Below are 24,493 nucleotides of genomic sequence, written 5' to 3' on the forward strand. Positions count from 1 at the left end.
TTTCACCCCAGATTTCAATTAACGCATGTGTTTCAGAGTGTGTCCAATTTTTTTTCCCGGTTTTCCTTTCGCTTCCTGTTTTTCTTTTTCTTTTCTCGGCCATTATAGGTATGTGTTCGTGGGAGGAACTGCTTGGTGAAAATGTCAACTTCATGCTTTTTATTTTCGGTTTCTGCATGCTGTGCATGCGCGCTTACTCAAAGCGGAAGTAGGGGTCACTATTTAGCGCCCTCAACAATTACTTTCCATGGCTCAGTAAGTTTGACGCTAGCTGATGGGGAGACTTACCGAGTCTAATTAGTCCAAGTGCGAAAGAAGGTAAGAGTTACCGAAAATGTTACCCGTGACCTCGGCAAGATCTCACTCTAAAATTTGACCGGATTAAGTCCAGTGCGAATGAGGCTTAAAGCACCTTTTAAAGAAGAAGATAGTAGGAAGAAGATTTGCACAGGAAAAGACGCACAAGCATGTCCATCGCAGATATACTGTAATTTATCAAATTCTCTTGTCATCAACACTACACATTTTAGATTCCAAGAAAACATTTACAAATTACAGGATTTGCCCGATGGAAGGACCAAAAGCCCCAACGAGGGGCTATGCGCGCTAAGCTATTTGTTGGGGTAATATCAAGTAACATGGTTAGCGATCGTTTCATTTTACTTTTTATTGCTGCTCTGAATAGTTTCGATCATTTTTATAAACTTTATACATAGTTTCATATCGCCATCAATATATAATTCAGATATGCTGATATCAATTGTTTCATCAAGCATAATAGAAAAATATTGAGAGTTCTTCATCGAGCTGGTTAGAAATAAACGTTAACATTTCCTGAATTGATTGGTTACTACAAGATGTTGAGGCCATTTAAATCAGATTTAGGGTAGCCACTTTTTTCATTTTTTATAATGCATAAATAAAATACTGCGTGCAAAAAGACGATGCGCGATGATTCTATCCATATTTTTCAATTTAAAAAATAAAGTTCAAAATATGCCTATATTTATCGGGTATATTGTAGCGTAGAAAAATTAATATACGCGAATGTAAAACGTACGGTACCCACAGGCGAAGAGGTAGGCCTATATTGTTTATCGCAGAGGGGGGGCAAACATTGTAAATGCGTGCCTTGGGCTGATCTGTATAGTAAGAAAATTTTGAAAAATAGAGCTGCTAGGTCCTCGGAAGTTGAAATTATACAAATTAATGATACTATGAAACAAAATTAAGTCTACAGAACCAGACAACCATGGTTGGGATGGAGCTAAGAAAATTTAGAAAAATAGAGTTGGAGGTCCTGGAAATTGGACTTATTATACTTCAAAACATGAAACAAAATATGTAAGTCCCTATCATGGTTGTGACTTCGAAATATGACCAGCTTTATGGTTGGGGCTGAGCTAAGAGAATGTTTAAAACTAGAGCTGCAGGTTGCATCTTATACTTTGGAAACATCAGGCCTAGAGGCTTAAAAAAAAAGTGGTCCATTTTGCCTATATTTCGCCGTTACTTCTACTCTAGGGCCTAGCTACGCTATATATTTCTACCGAAAACAACAGGCCTAAAAAAGGACATGCAAAACATTGTTATCCTGGACTGGTGGGATGTAACGATGTACTTGTAACACAGAATCCTAGAGTCTCTCGGTATAATTCTCCCCCACAAAATAATAACAAATGTTATCTCATCGGTCCACATCGTTGTTTTGCTGATTGTCATCGATTACGCAAATAAAAAGTATTCTTTGTGAGTGAGGGTTGCCATACTCTAGAGGTCAAAGTGTGATCAATAATTGCTAATTGTGTTGCAGCTAAAAACTGCTCCGCAATAATCAGTTAAAACAAGAAATAACCGGTTAAAACATGCAATGGATTGAGTGTTTTTAATCGGTTATTTTTTAATCGGTTATTTCATTTTGCGTCGTTTCTGCTGCCCAAAAATAATCAATTAAAAAAATAATCGGTTAATAACCAATTATTCCTGCTCAGCAGAAAGGCCCTAAAATAAAGTTCATGTTTTGTCATCGAGGTCAGTTGTCCCATTAAAGTAAGGTCATTGTTTAACCCATTGACTGCTGGATGTTTATTGGCCCATTGTTCATTTCATTTTCAGTGAGTATTTCCTGCTTGCCAGCTCATTTTTTAGCAACGTCAGAATAAAGACAATTTTTGACCGGGTAGAATTTATATTGATAATTTGAAAAATTAAAAAAATAAATAATAAAACAAATGTTCATCAGACATATCTACATATCTACTGTATTTTTATTTTAGCAATATTTGCACAGCTAGCTAGGTCTAGGCCAAGTTAGTTAATATAATAGTAGCCTAGGGGGGTGTGTAGAAAGCGACGACCTCGAATTGGATGACCCCAACGACCCGGGTGACCTCGAATTGGACGACCTAGAATTGGACGACCCATAACACGAAACCGACGACCCCTATAGCCTAGCCTAGGCCTAAGTGTGGTATAACATCCCGAAGCCGAACATAGCCAAGAGATCTTTAAACCATACCTTATATAATACTCGCAAGCAAGCAATTGATTGAAAAAATACAGAAATATCGCCATTTGATACTGAATGTCTCGACACGAACAAACGAACAGATATGGAACGCCAAGAGTGCATCATTAAAACTGCATTAGGGTAGTTTTAATGGTCGTCGCTTTCTACACACCCTAGCCTAGGGCTGTCCTACTAGGCCTAGATAATTAATAAGTCCTCATCCATACCACCTTGCCTTGGCCTTCATCACTTTCTTTAGGCCTAGCTAGGCCTAAATTGTAATCGACATCAATATCCGAGCCATCGTCATCAAGCACAGCAGCGACGACTCAGGGTGGAAGTGAGCTTCCTTTTATTTTAAAACCGACATTTAACCTAAAAATATTCAAATTTTCATTATAAGCTCTACAAATGTTCACGTTAAAATATAGAATAGTTCATTGGCTTTCGTTTAATATGCATGTCAATACAATTAGACTCAAAGAAAACGTTATTTAGGCTATTTTTACTCGGGGTACCCGAGTCTAGGACTTACTCATTTTCTCCTCTTCTTCCATCTGGACACTATAGAGTAAAAAGTGCGATTTCTAAAGTACTACTCCTCCCTTATTCGTTGTAATATTGAGCTGGGATTGGGCATGGATATACTATAGGGACATGTCCTCAAAGCTATAGAGCCATATTTTTAAATTTCAAACCGGATGCAGCCATATCATGTCTCAAAGATGGTACCGTATAGCCGTATTTGGTAGAGGTTATTGATGTGTATGTGACGTCACATCCCGTCATATGACGTCATTACAGCTTCTTTTGCTGCACCCAGAGTATCGCACATTCATGCTTTTTTGTTAATTAATTTGTTTAATTAAGAAGCCACAATGTGTGACGCACACCACAGCGTTATGTAGTTATATGCGGCTTCTTGGCGTAGTGGTTATCACGTCTGCTTAACACGCAGAAGGTCCCCGGTTCGAGCCCGGGCGAAACCTTTTTTTTTTAAACTTTCGAAGATGGTACCGTATAGCCGTATTTGATGTGTATGTGACGTTACGGTCTTATAACGTCATTACAGCTTTTTTTGCTGTACCCCGAGTATCGCACATTCGTGCTTGTTTTCATTTATTCCCATTAATGCCTAGCCTATTCACATTGCGAATTTGGCACAGCGAGTGGTGGCATCCTGTTCGCATAAATGCGAAGTTGGCAGTCAATGTGTTAAACTTGCATTCCCACTTTTTCTTTATTTTGATAAATTTAATATCTATTTAATATATATTATTTTTATCTACAAAGTAGTTGTTATTTTTTTCTCTAGGCAATTATGTATGGGAAGATGTCCATGAAGATTCAAGAGAATTTATTAAAGAATACTTAGATAAGTATCCAGAACGTCCCATGGTTCGTGTAACAGATGGGCAAGTTCTAAAAACAGAATGGAAAGGTAGATGGTAAGCTGGTTATTTTTTATTATAACCTGAGTATATTAACTACTCCATTGAACTCTTGCACGTTCACTGTTGTTACACAGTGGGCAACCACAAGGCTGTTGACTCGCTGCGTTTCAAAATCAATATGTGCCTTCTATATTTGTTGTTCATGTCCAAAATTGGCCTTTACGAAAGGTAGGTGTGTTATACAGCAAATACTGAATGTTTCATATTCATGCAAATGAACAAATAATTTCATTCATTCGGCAAAAGATGAAATCTTTATTTTCATCTTTTCGGTATTTGAAAAATTAAAAAATGATCGAAAGAAGGAAATGCGACGAGATGGAACATATCAATGAAAAAGTTGGGTGATACAATATGACGGGGAAAAAGATAAAGCTTTAAATGTTAAAACAAGGATTTTGAAGATACGTTGTTTAATGAAAAGCCAATAAAGTATTATTAAGTACTACTAGCAGGTACCTGTCCAATGGACGAGAATCAAGAAGATAGTACAGTAATATAGTATACAAATAATGAATGTTTATGAGTGTATAATGGTACAAATAATGGCATGAGGTGAATGATGAAAGGTTATATATCAACGAGACAACGTCAAGTTGATATTTAACCTTTCATCATTCACCAAATGCCATTATTTATACCATTATACGAATATAAAACACTCATTATTTGTTTTATATAATATCTAAATAAATGAATCAAATGAAAGGTAGCTCTAGCCAAGGCCTACATACATTTCATTCACATTGAATAAAACAGTAACATTTGGTTTTTAATATTATATTAAATCTTATATTTATATGGATTTTATAAACACACCTATTTTGGTATCATATGATGTCTCGTCCTTATTCACAAATGTTCCTTTAACCAAGACAATTCAAATTATTGCTGATAAAGCATTTACTAACAACTGGTTCAACGATAATTATGGACTAAACTTAGATAAGGACGATTTAATTGTACTCCTTAATATAGCAACGAAAGATCAGCTATTCCAATTTAATGGTAACTTGTATGAACAGGTTGATGGAGTTACAATGGTATCACCTCTAGGGCCCCTTATGGCAAATGTATTTATGTGCCACATCAAGGAACGCCTTGAATCTGAACCACATGCCCAAATACTACAAACAGTATGTTGATGACACACTAGTATTCATGCCAAATCTAGATGCAGCCAATGAATTTTTAGCTTTACTCAACACAACCCATCCTGTGATAGCGTTCACAATGGAAACTGCCGTGAACAATTCAATCCCTTTCCTAGGAATGCTGATAACCAAAGATTTGGAAAAATTGCACACACGGGTTTATAGAAAGCCAACAGACACAGGCTTATTGCTACACTACAATAGTCACGTTGACAACAAGTATAAAAGGTCACTTATTATAACTATGTTAAATCGGGCTTACAAACTATCGTCGACCCACCAGCTTTTTAATGATGAATGTGAAATTCTAAGGAAGATTTTTAAGCGTCTGAAATATCCAGATGAACTAATAACAACAACCATACAGAACTTTAAACCAGCAGAGAGCAATAACAACACTGCAGAAGGTGAAACAGGTTTATCCGAAATACCAGTGCGAATCATCCTGCCATTCAAAGACCAGAAATCTGCGAACTCCGTCAAGCGACAACTATGCCAACTAAGTCACAAGATAAACAAAAACATTGTCCCTGTATTCATAAGTAAAAAAGTTAAAGATAACATTAGGAAAGTCGAAAAGAAACCAACTATTATAAGTCAACAATGTGTTGTGTATAAATTTAAATGTGACTTGTGCGATGCAAGTTATGTTGGATATACATGCCGACACCTCTACCAACGCATTGTTGAACATAGTAGATGCTTAATAGGACAGCATTTAAAGGATCATAACGTGATTGTTAATCCAAGTAAAATTAATTCATGTTTTAGCATACTTAGGAAATGCAAAAACAAATTTGACTGTCTTATCTATGAAATGTTGTATATCAGACAATTAAAACCTAGTCTGAATAAACAAAGTGACTCTGTAAAAGCTAAGCTTTTCATTTGACAGGATGTTAGACAATAGGTCTTTTGTTATTTAAACTTTGACCCTTGGCTTGTGCTATTTAATTAGTTGTTGTTTTATATTTTATTCATTGGACTTGATAATGGAGTTGAAACGTCGTTCTTTTTTAAGCGTTATTTTTATATTATACACCTACTTTAGTGTTAATTATGTCCACAAACGAACAAACAATCCTAGAAAGGTGTTAGAATCCACACATACTAAACTTATTAGTACATATTGTCTCACTTTAAATCCTTTATCTCGACTCGATTTATTTTGATGGTAATGTACCTGAGCATGAAATGTTAGCTTTCTCACGTTTGCGACTTATATCACATAACCTTAGAATAGAAACTGGGCGGTTATCTCGCACGCCACCCGCTGAACATCTTTGTAAATGCAGCAAAGTGCAGACCGAGCTTCATGCACTATGTGAATGCCCATTTACTGCACACATACACCAAACTTGTAATATACATTCCCATATATAGCCTTGTGTTTTTATTTTCTATTGAACCTTTATTACTGTCAAAATTTATTTTCGAAGTTCTTAAAGTTAGTGAAAATATTATCTGAGTTTGTTGTTATAAATATCATCAAAATTAATATATCTTTTACAAAATCAATTATCTTATTATTTAAATCAATGCATATAACCTCGTCATAGTGACCAATTAAGTCTAGTTTGAAATTATTATTTTATGGAATTGCTTTTTTACTTCTTTTAGGTGGAAAACAAGAGTGTTGAAGGTTCATGGTAGCTTGGTTAACATGAAATTTCTTATTGATGAAAGAACTGAATGGATTTATCGAGGATCTCCACGACTTGAACCTCTACACAGAGAATTGGTAGGTATATTTGTAATTGTATTCAAATAATCAATGTTTATGAGTTGGTACCAATAGTGGGACCATGAGGGAAACGATGAAAATAGTACCTTTCATCTTTCACCAAATTAAATTATTTGTACCCTTGCATAAAACCATTACAGTACAGCTAAAAATTGCTGCAACGTAACGTTCCATCTTCCTGGCTACAAGGTATTGTGTTTTGATTTCGATTCCAAGAGATATATTTTTTTCGCGATCCTATGAGACGCATTGTTTTGCTACGCGTCTGTCGTAATGTGTTATAAACACCATTGTTATCAATTAATCAAGGAGATCAATGATTGAAAAATACAGCAGTTATGCCCGATATATTTAATATTATATAACACCTAAATAAATTCCTGTCATTTGATTGGACGATTGTGGGTCACATGGCGTGCAATAGTACGCACTATTAAACGATCGTTTAATAGTACTTTTTTAAACATTTTGTGTACGAAAAAAAAAAACGTTTCGCGGATGAAAAAAAATTTAGAATACAAAAATTACATTGAAATACAACAGCGCCACCTGTCGTCCTGCCTCTGTTTGTAAACACCACCGCGAGATATGCAAAAGCAGCAGATTTTTGTGTACGATTTGGAGATATATGTACTAATTTCATTCAAAAAGGCATTTAAATTAGCTTTAGATCGTTTTTAGGATTTTGATTACTTAATGGGGACATCCCTACAAGACGTGGAATCGTTGTAAAAACCATAATTAGTCAAGATAAGTTCCAATTGTCTGTCGAAGTTTTGCCTTTCAGCCAATCTAGCCTAGTACTACTACACTAGGTCTAGCCTAGCTAGGCCTGTTAGTATTAGGCTAGGCCTAGCCTAGGCGTTTTAGCCTTGCTAAGCATAGGATTATTTGGTTGTTTGTTGACATAATTAACACTAAAGTAGGTGTGTTTATAAAATCCATATAAATATAACATTAACATTTAATATTATAATATTACTGTTTTAATCAATCTGAATGAAATGTAGGCCTCTTGGCTAGGGCTACCTTATATTTGATTCAAATGACAGGAATCTATTTAGATGTTATATAAAACAAATAATGAATGTTTAATATTCGTGTAATGGTACAAATAATGGCATTTGGTGAATGATGAAAGGTTACATCAACTCGGCGTTGCCTCGTTGATATAACCTTTCATCATTCACCTCATGCCATTATTTGTACCATTACACTCATAAACATTCATTATTTGTATATTATCTAGCGATTAATATGCGAAGTACCACGCACCCTATGCCCTTGAGTTCGTACATAGTACCTATCTATAGCCTAAGTGCAGTACTAGGCCTACTGTAAAAATCTATGAAATACAGAATGTTGCCTTAAATGCAATAAAAATATTATACAGCCACATTGTGAATTAATCAAATTAAAATGGCCCCCTATTTTATGACATCTTTTAACCTGACTAAAATACAGATATATTGAATTGAATGAATACTGAATTTAATGTCGACGAGATATACAAGAAACAATCACCTGGTATTTGTACTTCATAATTCCTAGCAATTTGGCTTGAAGTTTGCTTAACTCTTTAGATGTAAAAACGCTGCCAAAACAATTCCATTCTTTTTTAATCACTAAAATTGAAATGCAATGATTTATTTTAACAGATGGCTGCTGAGGCTTCACGACTTCGAGGCAAAGTGATACGTGGCACAAGTCATACAGTTGTGAAACGTAATGCTCCTGTTGTTGAATATATTAATGTGGAAACTCCAACATTAGGTAGGAAATTAGGTGATCATTTAGAATAAAATGATCACCTATTGTTATTGTATGAAATCTTTATTATTATTATTAGGTGATCATTTAGAATAAAATGATCACCTATTGTTATTGTATAAATCTTTATTTTTGGTTATCCGCACTTGGCGGATAACCCCTTGTTGTTGTCATGATCTTTTTTTTCTTTTCTATCTTATTGTTTCTTTCCAGGTATTTTGTCCGCAGCGTATCCCTAATTCTTGTTAACATAAGAATGTATAACTTTGTCAGAAGATTAAACTCTATCTGTAGATGTGCAAGAAACTTTGTTATATGACTTTAGAGTCGCGCAGCAGCAGTGATTTTATGAATTTCGCGTATTTAACATAGATCGAAAACCATATAACAATTTAAATTGTAACTTAGCAAAAGTGTAATTTATATCATGCGCTAACTTCCTGTGGGAAAAAATGGCATGTTTCACAGATCGTTACACACACACACATGCGTTTAACAATTTAAATTGCAAAAAATCAATTTCTAATCAACTTTCTACGCATTTCATGTCATTTAAGCATGTAAAAATGTCAACGTGAGCGCAATTTTGTACGCACTCAGTGCGCACATAGCGCCGAAAACATATTTTTTCCTGTACTAATTTTACCAACTTTTTTGACTTAAAATCACATCATACGAGCACTTTGAATTTGGACAGTTTACACACGTTTTTGATGAAAATTTCAACGTGATTGCATAGTTTCTAAACTACATTCTGAAGTTTATTTTTATTACATATTCTGGAAGTAGATGAGTTGTAGATATCGGATCATGCATCAATATGTCAAACCGGACATTGTGACGTCATCGTATGGCCACTCAAATATAAAATATAGGATTTTTGTCTCTTTTGTCATAGCTCATCACATTTAATAGAGCGTTTCTCCACTTATCCGTATTCCATTTTCCCCATATTTTGATATTGTCTAGATTAATCAATTATCTTTCGCATGATTTACCATTTTTAAAATTTGTAATGACGTCGTCATGATCAAAAGACTTATTCTCATCATTACAGTAATTTTCAATTCCTCAGAATGATTAAAACATTTTCTGGAAGCTGTTGAATTGTAGATACAAATTCATGTACACATTTTGCGCATCAGATGTTGTGACATCATCATATGGCCAGTTGAATTATAAAAGTCGTATTTTCATATTTTGCGTCATAGTTCAAAGAGCGCATCCATATTCTACATATCCAAATTTCTTCAACACGTTAATATGTTGTTGCTCAGATAATTCCCTTCCAAAGTTGTTGTGTTGTGTTTCATTATGATGACGTCATCATGTTAAAATTTGGACTAAAAGGCGGATCCCGTTATTTCCACCTATTCTGCACTGTATGTAGTATGTATACAGTATATAGTGTATACTGTATATACTTAGACACAAAATAGAGGGCACACTAACATTTCATTTTCTTCAAGTGACAATGGCATAATAATTTTTCTGTGCGCAATATTCTAATGTATGATGAGCATGTGGCGTTTCCGCGGCGAATAACCTAACTCGTACGTAGTGACGAGTTCAAATCTAGTTCTTCTTTATTTCTTTCTTTCTCAAATCAAATCAGATCAACATTTATTTCTTCCACATAAAATAAGAACAAATATCCAATATAAATTGTAATATAAAGGAAGAGGGCAAAACTCAAAAAGTAACGCCAGATCAAAAACAGAAATTCTATTAATCAAAAGACCTTGTGGCGAGCTAACCCTAAATGAATGATATAAATAAAAATTACAAATTCATTAACGTACACAAACACACAGACAAGACAGGGCAAGTAAAAAGCGTAAAAAAGAACAAACGATCATGTGATATAAAAGCTGAGGATGGTATAAACTGTTATAAATCAACCAGAACAGAATAAAAATAACGGTGCGTTCAAAGTAAGAAAATTAAATATAAAAAAATAATGAGCACCAACCGAACGACATATTAACTCTAGAGATGTAACTGAGAATATTTTGACAAAAGAAATTTTGTTGGCTTTATGAGAGAAAATTTTCCTGGAGGGGGTTGCAATTATTTCAGGAGGAAGGTCATTATATAATTTAACACCGCTATAACGGACGTTGTGTTGAAGCAACGTAAGTTTGGGATGAGGAAGATGAAGTTTGTTGCAAGTTCTAGTAGAATAGGAATGAAAATCTGAAATCAGAAATTGGATGGAAGAAGAGAATGCAAAGCTTTGTAAACAAAGATATATTGTTGTGATGATCTGTAGAGATTTTGTGTACCGATGATCTGAAATACTTCAATCTTAATGGTTTTTAAATGTTCACAATATTATCTTTGTCATAATGAAACTTAGCCATAATAAGCTTTTCAGCGTGATCATTCATCCGTGATGTCATTTATACGCCATTTACACGCCCCTCTTGTGAAACAAACTATAACTCTCCGTCCACATGCACCATGTTAAGCAGATATTCATCTCTTTGCGAAAATAGAACGGTGACGTCTTGAGCGCAGGTGGATGAAGTCTAAATCGGAGATAAACAAATCTACTTAGCACAATTATGCAACAAATAAAGATTGCTGCTAATCGGAACAGAGACTGATTACCACAACAATAATATAATAATGAGTTCCGACCATAGAAATCTATTTATATTAAAAATGTGAAAAATAAAGCGATTCTAATAATTTTAGCGGCCCGCTATAAATCCCAAAATGCATTGCGCGCGGATTGATATTTTTGTTTTTCTTCTGTAATTTACCCACTTTTCGATCGATCGTGAGGCAAAAACAAATAGAAGACTTCTAACTTTTCAGTGAAAATACTGTCAAAAACAGAAAGATAATAATGGAGCAACTATAAAAAAGCAGGCTACAGTATAACCGGTACTGCTATAAATTGGTTTTCATCTTACTTTAATGGAAGAACTTACTCCATTGAAATCAATTCTACAATGTCTGATCCAGTTCCTATTGATTCTGCCGTCCCTCAAGGCTCTGTCATCGGCCCATTCCATCCAAAAGATCGTGAAGGGGCTGTGAATAAGCTTGAAACTTGCATCGCCGAAATCAAGTTATGGTACATACATAACATGGTTGTACTGAATGCTGCCAAGACTGAATTGATTCATTTTACTTCTCGCCATTGACCTCCAGACTGGACACCCTCTGTAAAAATTTGTAACTCTATGATCAGACCATCACCTACTGCTTGAAACCTTGGAGTCATCTTTGACTGTCTTATCTGCTTATGTTGACAAAGTGTGCAAATCTGCAATGAATTCCATCCGCAAGATTAGACATGTACGGAAGCTAAAATCAACAGAAATACTGGTCCATTCATTTGTTTCATCCAGGCTAGACTCGTGCAACTCTCTTCTTTATGGGCTTCCAGCTAAGACTATTGCTAAGGTCCAGCGTGTTCAGAACATTGCTGCCCGTCTGGTTCTTTGCATCCCAATATCCAATAACACCAATATTGGAACAGCTACATTGGTTGCCAGTTGAGAAGAGGGTAATGTACAAGATTCTTCTCATCACATTTAAATCACTTGAATCACTTCAATCATAATATGGCTCCAACATCCTTTCTCCATACAAGCCAAAATGGACACTAAGGTCATCATCAGAGATTTTATTCAGGCCTATACCTACACGGCCGTAAACAAAATGTTATGGACAACGCGCCTTTTCCTGGTCAGCTGCTGCTCTTTGGAACGCCCTTCCAAACTCAATCAGGAAACAATTCCTCAAATCCCACCTTTTTAATTTGCATTTTTCAACATTAACTAATTAATTAGTGCTTTTACATTTGTTGTTGATTGTTCAGCGCTTAGAGGTGCCTTGCATTTTAACCTATATGAATTTAACATTATTATTATTATTATTATTATATTATTATTATTATTTATGTAAACCTGAAGAAGCTTTCTGCAATATCTCATTACTAAATCAAAACCAGATGAAAATGTTTTCACAATCAACTACTGTACTTGTTTTTCTTTTAGTTTGTTATCTTCTTTGCTAATTGATTTTACTTTCTGAATAGTTCCTTGCATAATTAAACCTTTTCATCCAGCTCCATTTCATTTATGATGCAGTCAGGAAAATTGGCAAAAAGCTTCCTACTTTCTAGAAGTTTTATGTTGTTAAGTTTTCAGATACTTCTATATTGTTTTGACAACTCTTGTAACATGACCACAGTACTGACTTTGCCTATATACAAATGGGTCTGTTTCTGCTGAAAAAATCAAAATAATCGATTATTTCCGCAAGTTAAATACCGCAAACCACAACATTTTCTATGTTGCAATTGAAAGTTATCTGGTAAGCGCTTTTTTAAAATCACGACATCATTACCCACAATGCAGTTCAAATTAGGGAAGGCCAGGATGAGTTGGTTTGCTTACATCCTATCGCTGCCTAAAACTCTCACACGTATGATTAAAAACTAAAAATTGAACTCTGAAAATCCAATCATAGATATTCAATTGACTATGACCCAATAAATATCTACTACCACATATAACAAACAGAATAATGATGTTATATTATATATTAATAAGAGCGCACGTCATCAGCGAGGAAGTTTGTTTCACTGTTGTGTTACTTCTTGGGCAACGACAGGCCTAAAAGGGTCAGGAAAGACATCGTTAATCTGGACTGGTGGGATGTAATGGTGTTAACGCAGAATTCTTTTTATTTTCCCTACAGTCTTAATTGTCCCCCACAAAATAATAACAATCACATGTTATCTCATCTCTACAGTATTGTGTTGCAGCTAAAAACTTCTCAGCGATAATCAGTTATTTGCTGTTAAAACATGATATCGATTGAGTATTTTAATCGGTAATTTTTTAATCGTATGTAGTCATTTTGCGCAGTTTCTGCTGCCCAAAATAATTGATTAAAAAATAATAATAATCAGCAGAAACAGGCCCTATAATCTTTCACAGATTTTCTCATCAATATGCTGCCACTTGCACATTTCTATTACAATTAATTTGTTTGTTCATATTTTATATTTAAAGTAAATCCAGAAGAGCGGTCACGGCAAACAGCACGTAAAAGCTCTAAAAATCGTAAGCAGCACAGACAAAGATACCACTGGGTTGAAAGAGAAAGGCAGTGGGAAACTAACAGACCAAATTGGGAATCCAATCAAGGAAGCAACTACACAATTTATGAAGATTCAGGTGTGATTTTTTTTGTTTCATTTTTTAATTGAAAAATATTGTTAAAATATGTTAAATCAAAGAATATATACCAGAACGATGAGCAATATGCAGGTTTCCCTGCAGTAGTAATATTTTCCATGCAGTAGGATGCCAAATTTATAAATTGATCTATGCCTGGACAACCAGTAGGGTTTTCATAATTAAAAACTACATGCTAACAATGTTTAATGCTATTTGGATATTTAATTGTTTGCTTTATGGAGCCCACCATAACAAAACAACCCTAATTCTAGTAGACTACGCATATCGCTGTAGTGATCACAGAGATACCAAGTTGAAAAAACGAAATTTCGGGTAAACAATAGAGAGTTAAAGTAAAAATAATTTAAAATTATATAGAGGGCACTATATAAGCTAATATTAAGTTATACAAAAAATCTCGAGCGTACATCATCTGGCAATACCAAATTGACTAGGCCCAGGCCTACCTACCACCAGCCTATGTTCAGTACTAAACAATGGGTAATGTCAGACACCTTTCCAGCGTGGTATAGCCTAGCCACCTAAGCCTACGATAATTTTGTTAATAAAGTACTTTTTCTCCACTAAATAAGTGTTTCACTGACATTTGCATGTAAAAAATCTTTTTAAAGTAAAGTCCTTTTTCATCTCGTGAGTGGACACCGGCCGACTCTATTGACACATATTGCATGTGACCAGGGAAGAGTTATGTGACATGCAATACAACAATAACAATGTCACATGTGCTTGGCTTGACTGTTAATTCGTGAAACAAAGGCATAAGAAATGCTTTTGTTTAAATACTGGGCATCATTTTTAAACAGTGCCAGGAGTATTAATTGTGAAATAACATGTTTTTTTTGGGAGAAAATGTTAATATCAGTTGTTTTAGATGAAAAATCTCTTGGCCTTGCCTAGATAGCCTAAATAACCAATTTTCAGGGCGAAATAACCAATTTTCGGGGAGGCGGGGATCTGCACTTAAAATAGGGGAAAATCTGAAAAAAAACCTGCAAATTTCAAGGAAATAGGGACCTCTGTGATCAATAGAAACCCCCATTTTGTAGTCCTGATTGTAAACTTGGATTAATGTGCCTTTTGTTTGGTCTATGACTCAATTACAAAGAAATCAGTCAAGTGGAACGATCTGCATGACAAAGTTGTTTTTTTTTAGCATGGATTAAGGAATAGAAGGATATGCATCAGTTTGAGATCAAAGCTTCCATGATTCTAACCTACAGAGCGCGGACCGCCCGCAATGTTACAAAATAAACACAGTATAATTAACCGTCGTTAACAACGAAACGGTCGCGTGCCTAATATATTGTTTACTGCACATGCTCAACAACCTTTAACCTTGTTGGCTATGCTTTCGCGCGCTCTTATCTTGGTGGCATGATTAATATTTTATATTTTTAGCGCCAGCTGCTATGGTGACAAACAAAACTTTATGCGACGAATTTAATATAACTTTTCTGAATTCAAATTAAACGATCTCCCAGAAATATTACAAGATTATTAATAAATGTAATTACAAGATTAAATACAAATTATTTGTAAATTGTAGTACCCTTTGGGTTTCAGAAACATTAATTTTGCCATGTTCAAAATCTGCCGCGAGTGATCTACGCTAATGTTTCTATGACCTTAAAGTAGCATTTTATGACCTGTAGTAGCCCTACACCTGAGACAACAACTTGTTGTTGTCTCAGCCTACATGAATTAAAAATTACAAAGCCTTCTAGGCTTACTAGTAAACTCTATGATTTGCCGACATTGATATAGACCTAGGTAGGCCTATTGGTAGGTCAGTCTTAAGTGTAGTAGCGATCTATATTCTCATCGTTGTCTACTTCTTGTGGGAATAATAATACAGTAATAGACAAGGTACTTTTATGCTTCGTTTGTTCATGGTTAAGCTTGCCTTGCGAAAACGAACGAGCGCTAGTAGAGAGTAGTAGTAGAGTCAGTGGTGATGTATAGCCAGCCAATCCCGGATCAGGGATCGCAGTTTTCATTCAATTAGGCCCGGTGATTGGATGTGATGTGGATGACATAGCCACTAGCCAATCACCAGGCACTACAATTTAAATATAATCACATCGATAATTAAGGAGATTTATGAAGAAACCACTGCTTAGCCATATATTAAAAACTTGTTTGTTGTACATTAATGAAAGAAGGTGGCAGGCCAATAATGATAATTCAAATATAAAAATTGCATATTTTATTAATTACTAATAATAATAATTAATAATAATATCTAATTAATTACCAACTACTTAAAATTACGTAAGAAAGTGAACTTTTCGTAGTCCGATTGTGATGGAACTAAAACAGAATTGTTCAGCAATATATTGTTGTTGTCAATTAATCATCGACGCAGACATGTCAATAGAACATTCAGACTGCGCATACGATTTCTACATGGCTACGTTTTGGTCAATTTAACAGTTGATTCGCAGTGTTCTGCAGAGGGCCGCGGTTAGAGACACAGAGTTCAATGAGCGTTTTTGTTTGATTGGCAGCAGTGCTTTAGTATAGGCAAGCGCGTTGTAAAATCGTTTGATGTCTATTTTTTGCCTTTGATAGATAACAATATTGTTGATGATAGAGACAAGTATAGTAGTATACAACTTAATGCTGGAATTGTAAACCAGATATCATCAGCATGTGACAGTAGTAGTGAATTTGAGATTATTGGTTTTTCTAAGAAGACGAGCAAGCTTCCTTTTGCGTCATATGGTAAGATTGTGATTTAATTTGATTCATTTTGTAACTTTCTTCACCTTCTTTAAAGCTATCAATTTCACAGAAGAAAACATGATGGAGACGGAATAAAAGATGCGTGACTTGATTTTTGCATCATTCCATGTCAAATCAACCAAATTTAGAAAAAGTTCCCCCCTTGCCATCTCAGATTTCAATAAGGTTATATGCATGATAATGGTGGGGGGAGTTCATTTACAGTCATAGGAAAGGCGTGTGGTGCAGTGTGTTCAACTACTGATCGTGAGATCGAGGTTCGAATCCAACTCTCGCAGCATTGCTTGTAATTAGGCAAGATACTTTACTTAAGTTTGCCTCTCTCCACCCGTGTGTATAAATGGGAACCCGGTTAGATCAAGACACAACTTTGCACTGATTACTAGCTGCATTAAGGGACTATGTTTCCGTGACTGGGGTAATGATGTTCAGCACTTAGATGTTTCATTAGGCGCTATAGAAATCCAGGATATTATTATTACAGGCACAAACTAGATTATTGTGTTCATCTTGCGGATGGTACAGTAGGTTTAAGCTGACTGTAATTAAAATCGATTCTATTTGTTCTATTCTATTCTTTTGAAATGACATTTCTTTTTTCTACCGCCACGACTATTAGTTTGGAATGGGCAATACCAAGGTCATTTATAATCTAAAAGAATATCCATTTAGGCTTGTACCGTATATTAGACCTTGAGTAACTCATGTCCAGGCGTATGTGAATTACTGGAATGCAGTAAGACACCGAGCAGTTGGTCAGATACGTCGGGTAATATTAGAAAAAAACGAGTGGGCCTACACAAATTAGCAACTGTTAACATCACAAAAATACATAAAAAAAGTCAAATATACATATTAAACAGATCCACAAAAAGTTAACAAGACATCCACAATAAGTTTGTGTAAATTTTAGTAAATCGTACACCATTCATAGACGGGATCGGAGTCTCCAAGCCCAGGGCGGAGGACTCATAGTTGCAGTCAACAGCTCGGTACCTAGTTCCAGAGAGTATGACTTAGAACAGGACAATACTGAAGTTATTTGGGTTAAAGTGAAGTTGATCCAGTGTAAGGCACTATATCTATGCGCTTGCTACAGACCAAATGTTGGTGACACCAGTACACTAGATGCATTAGAAATGTCCCTCAGCAAGTTAACAAACAACAACAACAAAGTAGTACTCATCGGAGGTGACTTTAACTTCCCCGGATGGGACTGGAATCACAACACATGCTATAATTCCTGCCCCTTTCCTTCACTGCATAGCAGATTCTATGGTATACTTTGTGATAATGGCCTCACACAAGTTGTAAGAGAGGAAAAAACATCCTTGATCTAATAGCAACTAACCGCCCAACTTTCGTACGTAGGACCCAGGTGTTACCAGGTATCAGCGATCACAGCATTGTGTACACTGAGCTAAACCTTAAACTTCCTAGAAAGAATCAAGTTCCAAGATCCATTATTCTATACAACAAGGCTGACTGGATAGGATTGGCAATGCATATGAGGACCTTTCCACCGTTCCCATTAACAAGCTCTGTTGATGATGACTGGAATAGGTTTAAAACTCATCTCAATGAAGGTATAAAAAAATACATCCCAAGCAAAATCGTAAAGAAAAAAGAATCTTCCCCATGGATATCTCGGAGTCTAAAAAGAATGATGCGTAGACGGGATAAAGCCTATAAAGCTTGTACAAAACGTGGCCGTACACAGGATGAAGAGAAATTCCGTCTTTTGAAGAGCCAATGTCAAAGAGAAATGAGAAAGCAATATTGGGAATACATAGAGAATATGATAACCCCTAAAGAAGATGAAAACACCTACCAGCCCATGAAAAAGTTCTGGAAATATATAAAACATAGGAAAAATGACTTCACTGGCGTCAGTGACATTAAAGATGATGGCAGACTAGTAACCGTTGATAAAGCGAAAGCCGAGCTGCTAAATGCAGTTTCAGTCAACATTTATACATGAAAGTCCTTTGACTCACACATTTCCCCCTACCGAACACACGCTCATGCCAGAAGTTAACATCACAGAAGAAGGAGTTTGCAAATTGCTGAAAGAGCTGCATCCAGCAAAAGCCTCGGGACCTGACAACATAAGCCCAAGAGTGCTCCGAGAACTTGCAACAGATATATCCCCGATATTCTGTGGCTTGTTCAAGAAATCTTTAAATACTGGGATTGTGCCTAGTGACTGGAAGAATGCAAATATTGTCCCCATCTTCAAGAAAGGCCAGCATAGTGACAAAAGAAATTACCGACCTATTAGCCTGAGCGGAGCTGTGAGACACAGTTGATAGAATTTGTACATGATATCACAGCAAATATGATGGACGGTCTGCAAACTGATGTTTGTATACTTGACTTTGCCAAAGCGTTTGACAAGGTTGGACACCAGCGACTGCTGTCAAAATTGGAATGGTATGGGATCAAGGGAAAAGTGCATAAGTGGTTAAAGAGTTTCCTCTATGACCGACAACAACAAGTCGTCATTAATGGTATCATATCAAGCAGTGTGCCCGTATTATCTGGTGTCCCCCAGGGGTCAGTTATTGGTCCCTGCTTGTTCCTTTTTTATATCAATGACATAAGCTGTGGTCTCAACTCTACTATCCAATTATTTGCTGATGACACCATGATATATACCACCATTACAAGTAATACTGATAGCGGTCTCCTGCAGTCTGATCTCCACAAACTTGAAGAATGGGGTAGGACATGGCAAATGCAGTTCCACCCAGAAAAGAGTGAGCTTCTCACAATAACAAGAAAGAAGAAGAAGAAAGTAAAGCAGAAATACACCCTATGTGGAAGCGAAATAAAGAGTGTTGATGTTGCTAAATATCTTGGCGTCAACATCTCCCAAGATATGAAGTGGAACTCCCATGTGGATGCCATAACTTCCAAGGCAGATAATGCACTCAACTTTTTGCGAAGAAACGTGTGTGTCGGGAACAAACGGATAAAAGGCCTTGCAAATAAAAGTTGTGTACGCCCTCTATTAGAGTATTCTAACATCGTCTGGGACCCATATAATTCCAATTTAATTGGTAAACTTGAAATGGTACAAAGAAGAGCGGCTAGATTTGCCTGCAACAACTATAAGCGCACGTCAAGTGTAACCGAAATGATGAAGGTCCTTGGTTGGGAAACCTTGGAAGAGAGGAGGAGGATAGCTCGACTGTTAATGTTCCATAAAATACACTACTGCAATGTAGCAGCTGATATGAAACTGGTCATGAAAAACACCTGTAGACCCAGTCGGAGAGAGAACAGTCAATCATACCATATTCCTCACTCAACAGTTGATTACTTTAGGTATTTATTCTTTCCACGCACTGCCATCGACTGGAATCATCTACCAGATAAGGTTGTAAATTGTACTTCTATTCTGGAATTCAAAACCCATGTTGGTCCAAACTTAATTAAATAGGGTACCCCTTGTCACAACTTACTCTCTGGGGGCTCTCTGTCTTGGTGACAGCTCGCTGGGCACCTGGATGGCTGAGGCGGGGTAAATGGTTATCCAGCTACTTTATTCTGCCTCCTAGGTAGCGGCCCAGGAAAGTGATAGCGGTTGGCACGGACGGTAGACTTCCATAGTGTTTGATGTTGGGTACAGTTTACTCTATTTTACTCTTTACAAGGTGTCTGAATACAATACAATTATATAATAGATAGAATAGATCAAATAATTATATATATATTCATAATAACATGTATATATTTTTATATAAGTAAAATTTAAAAAAAGAGATAAGCGAAAGGGAAGAAAAGAAGAAGAAAAGAGAGAAAGAAAAGTGAAAGGAGAAGTAAGGGGAAAAAAAAAAATAAATAAATAAATAAAAAATAATAATAATAATAATGATAATAATAATAATAATAATTATAAATAAATAAGGGAGTCAGTTTCTCTCTGTAAAAGAATAACTAAATAGAATAATAATACACAACCAAATACAGTAGAGCTAGCAAAACAGAGTTGGAGGAGCATAGTCTTCACATATGAAGTTGGCTCCAAATACGAAGAAGAAGAAGAAGTTTTGACAACCTTAAAAAGAGGAAATAACATTGAAGAATTAAGCTCCTCAACTACGGCAATATTATGTCTGTCCACGATGGTGGGTGAGCTAGTACACCGGGAGTGAATATCAAAAAGAAATTTCAAATTTGCGTTACAATTATAGTCTCTATGCATAAAATACTGATTTTTTGTTTAAAACTACTACTACTACGCTAATGTTCTATTGAACTATTATTTACTTCTTGTTATATTGCATAGAAAACAATTGAAATACCTAAGGAGTTGCTTAATCACTCAATACTGTACTCCACATATATTCTTTAGTTTGCTTTATCCTTTACTAGAATGTTTTTTCTTATAGAAAAACATTCCTGCAGTTGTTTATGTGTGGTTCCAGTTAAAAACAAAGTTCAAGATCTAAAAGACGAGAATCCTCTTAGATGGCCACAGATTGTTGGTTGGCAGAGAGAGCTTTCTGGTAAACGAGGAAGTGGTAGGAAAACTGTCTTTTATCGAACTCCTTGTGGAAAACGTTTGGTATGTATTTCTTTTTCAGTGTTTGGAAGAACTATTTAGTATCAAATGAACGGCCATAAGAATATGCTATCCTTTGCTTCCTAACTTGTATTGAAAATATAAGCTACTGAATCTAGCATATGAGCTGGAAAAAATTGTAGGCAAAGATTTTTCAGTTTTAAATAAATGTATATGTTGTCCTGATCACGTACAACTAATCAACCCTCCGCCTTCATATTCAAATGAGCATAAATATGCAAATTAGCTATAAAACCCATATTTTCACGATATCTCCTAAACTAATAATCCATTTATTAACATTTTTGTGAAAAACCCTACATGTTTTCATACCCAATGAACACATTGAAAGCATTTTCATTGATCAAATACCATGTATACCAGTTGAAAACGCAATTTAAGTTAAGTAGTTTAAGATTTTTCGATTCTATATAATCGACTACCCTTTCTTTTGTTTATTATGAACCACGAACAATATTAACAGATCACTATAATGACCTTGTGTATGTGATTTCATTTGAAAATTACATAATATTGACTGTAATACAGAGATACAGACTCAGTGTTAGTGGCGATGATTCGCTGTTGGATAGGAATGAAATAAATAAATATATAATAATACAGTATACTATGCATACCGTAAAACCCTGTTAAGAAGCCCATCTCGAAAACGAACACATCCCTCAAATATCCGCAGCGCAAACGCCACATGCATGTCATACGTTAGAATATTGCGCACAGAAAAACGATTATACCTTTGTGACCTGAAGAAAATAAAATGTTAGTGTTCCATATATTTTGTGTCTGAGTATGTACAGTACACTATTAACTGTATACATACTACATACAGTGCAGAATAGGTAAAAATAACAGGACCAGCCTTTTATTCTAATTTTTACTTGGGGGTACCCGAGTCTAGTACTCACTCATTTTCTCCTCCTTCTCCATCTGGACACTATTGAGTAAAAAGTGCGATTTATAAAGTACTACTCCTCCCTTATTCGTTGTAGTATTGAGCTGGGATTTGGCATGAATACTACAGGGACATGTCCTCAAAGCTATAGAGCCGGATTTTAAAATTTCAAACCGGATGCAGCCATATCACGTCTCGAAGATGGTACCGTATAGCCGTATTTGGTAGCGACGTTATTGATATGTATGTGACGTTACATCCAATCTTATGACGTCATTACAGCTTCTTTTGCTGTACCCCGAGTATCGCACATTCATGCTTGATAACATGATGACATCATCAAAATGAAACATGTAGATAGCAATTTTGGAAGGGAATTATCTGAGCAACAATATATCAACATGTTGATGAAATTTGGATACGTAGAATATAGATGCGCGCTCTTTTAAATGTCATGAACTATGATGCAAAATATGAAAATACAACTTTTATAATTCAACTGGCCATATGATGACGTCACAACATCCGATGCGCAAAATGTGTACATGAATTCGTATCTACAATTCAACAGCTTCCAGAAAATGAATGAAAAGTGCTACTCATGATTAAGAGTATCACTTTTCATTCTAAGAAGCTATAACATTGAAATTTACTGTAATGATCAAAATAAGTGACAAGTTATTCACGCTTTTGAACATGATGACGTCATCAAAATTTAAAAATTTAAAGAATTGTCCAATTCGACGTGCTCATATGACGTGATTTAAATTGCTAGAAAAGGCTGGAGAAACATAAATCACGCGAAAAAAAGATGTTTTTAACGTACGTTCGCGTAAAAAATTGGGTATGCATAGACATTTTTACATGCTTAAAATGACATGAAACATGTAGAAAGTTGATAGGAAATTGATTTTTCGCATTATTATATTTTAAACTTTCTGTGAAACAGGCTATTTTTTTCACAGATATTCACTGAAAATAAATTTCACGGTTTACTTTAGAAACTATGACTGACATAAAGACATGCTTTTGACGATTTTGTTAGCTTTTTCATCAAAAAGGTGCACGAATTGTCTATAGTTCAACGTTTTTGTATGACGTTATTTAAAGTGGAAAAGGTCTAAATTTTTTTCAAAATGACTAGGAAAGGCTTGAAAAATATAATTCAAGACTCCGTGCGCATCTTACGCGTAATTTATTTCGCACGCGTGGGAATTTTTGACATGTTCAAAATGTCATCAAATGAGTAAATAGTTGATTAGAAATTAATTTTGCGGATTTTGAAATATTAAATGCGCATGTGCGCGTAACTTCTTGTGGAACATGCCATTTTTAATCCATAGAAAGTTTCCAGCCTTTTTCAAATGAAACGGACACATGGATGCTTCATGTCAATCTTCCTGTATCATCAGCAAAATTTTGAACCTTGGTATTTTCTCGCTTTGAAAGTTAACAATGTTCAAAATCAATTTCTGGGATAAGTTCCTTTCATTTTTGATGAATTATGAATGTTAAATAATGACAAACGTGCACATCAAACTTTAAAAATCGTGCCCTTGAAATTATAATTATATGCAAATTTGTATAAAAATATGCCTATTTTCAATCACAGTTCGTCACATTCAATAGAGCGCATATCGCATAAACGTTATCAGTTTTCTTCCAATTTTCAATAATGTTATTACTCAAAACATTCTCCTTTAGACATATAAACTTTATTTTTAATTTGAAAAGGTCATCATATTCAAACAATTAAATAAAAGTGAGTGATATAAAATAACAACTAACTGTCAACTAAACCGTTTACAATGCCAATACTGTCAACTGTTGACGCTTGTTGAACGGTTTTGATCGATGCTAAGCTGTTTGTACAATTGTTGTTGTGCAGCCCACTATAGACTAAGCCTAATAAATAGCATGTGCCTGTTACAATGCGTTGCGCGATAGCCTAACTTGTCACCGTGACGAGTTCAAATCTAGTGAAATGTTATGTTACGGTAACGTACGAACATTGTACACTAGCTATAGGCCTAGCCTGATGTTGTCGCGTTGCTGAATTTATTGTCTTTCCTTTTTTGGGAGAATACAAATTGGGCAAGACCAGGGGCCGAATTTATCAACTTGCTTAGCAAAAAAATCGTCTTAACTTTGCCTTAAATCCTTGATTTTGCTTAAGTCAGATTTATCAATATATCTAAGCAAAAAAATTTGCTTAATTTTGTCTTAAATCTAAGACGAACAACACCCTGCCTTAAGATGAACAATTTTGTCTTATCTCATTTCTGCAACAGAAACATTCTTTTTTGAAAAAAAGGCCGGAACATTGACCATTCGGAAAGGCTACGCTAGTGCGTTTTCCGCTGTACTACGGACGCTAAAATAATGATATCGATCTTCGTAAAGATGGCC

General features: G+C 35.4%; 1 protein-coding gene, 1 long non-coding RNA gene and 1 other non-coding gene across 4 annotated transcripts in view; all 3 read left to right on the forward strand.

Annotated features, from left to right (window-relative positions):
* Positions 1 to 24,493, forward strand: part of LOC144844447 (histone-lysine N-methyltransferase SETDB1-like) — a 258,872-nt gene that overhangs the window by 57,079 nt on the left and 177,300 nt on the right. For both annotated transcript variants that reach the window (XM_078701370.1, XM_078701379.1), the window contains exons 8-13: positions 3,825 to 3,957; positions 6,738 to 6,858; positions 8,520 to 8,634; positions 13,668 to 13,832; positions 16,428 to 16,580; positions 20,999 to 21,174. In XM_078701370.1, coding sequence (XP_078557496.1) covers positions 3,825 to 3,957; positions 6,738 to 6,858; positions 8,520 to 8,634; positions 13,668 to 13,832; positions 16,428 to 16,580; positions 20,999 to 21,174 — 863 coding nt within the window. The remainder of the gene's footprint in view (positions 1 to 3,824; positions 3,958 to 6,737; positions 6,859 to 8,519; positions 8,635 to 13,667; positions 13,833 to 16,427; positions 16,581 to 20,998; positions 21,175 to 24,493) is intronic.
* Positions 3,426 to 3,498, forward strand: Trnav-aac (transfer RNA valine (anticodon AAC)). Its single transcript has one exon. It is a non-coding gene; the product is annotated as a tRNA-Val (tRNA).
* Positions 9,875 to 11,630, forward strand: LOC144845257 (uncharacterized). The gene is made up of 2 exons (XR_013612524.1): positions 9,875 to 9,927; positions 11,506 to 11,630. It is a non-coding gene; the product is annotated as an uncharacterized LOC144845257 (long non-coding RNA).

Source organism: Antedon bifida, chromosome 1 (assembly GCF_963402885.1).
Source record: "Antedon bifida chromosome 1, ecAntBifi1.1, whole genome shotgun sequence".
NCBI lineage: Eukaryota > Metazoa > Echinodermata > Crinoidea > Comatulida > Antedonidae > Antedon > Antedon bifida.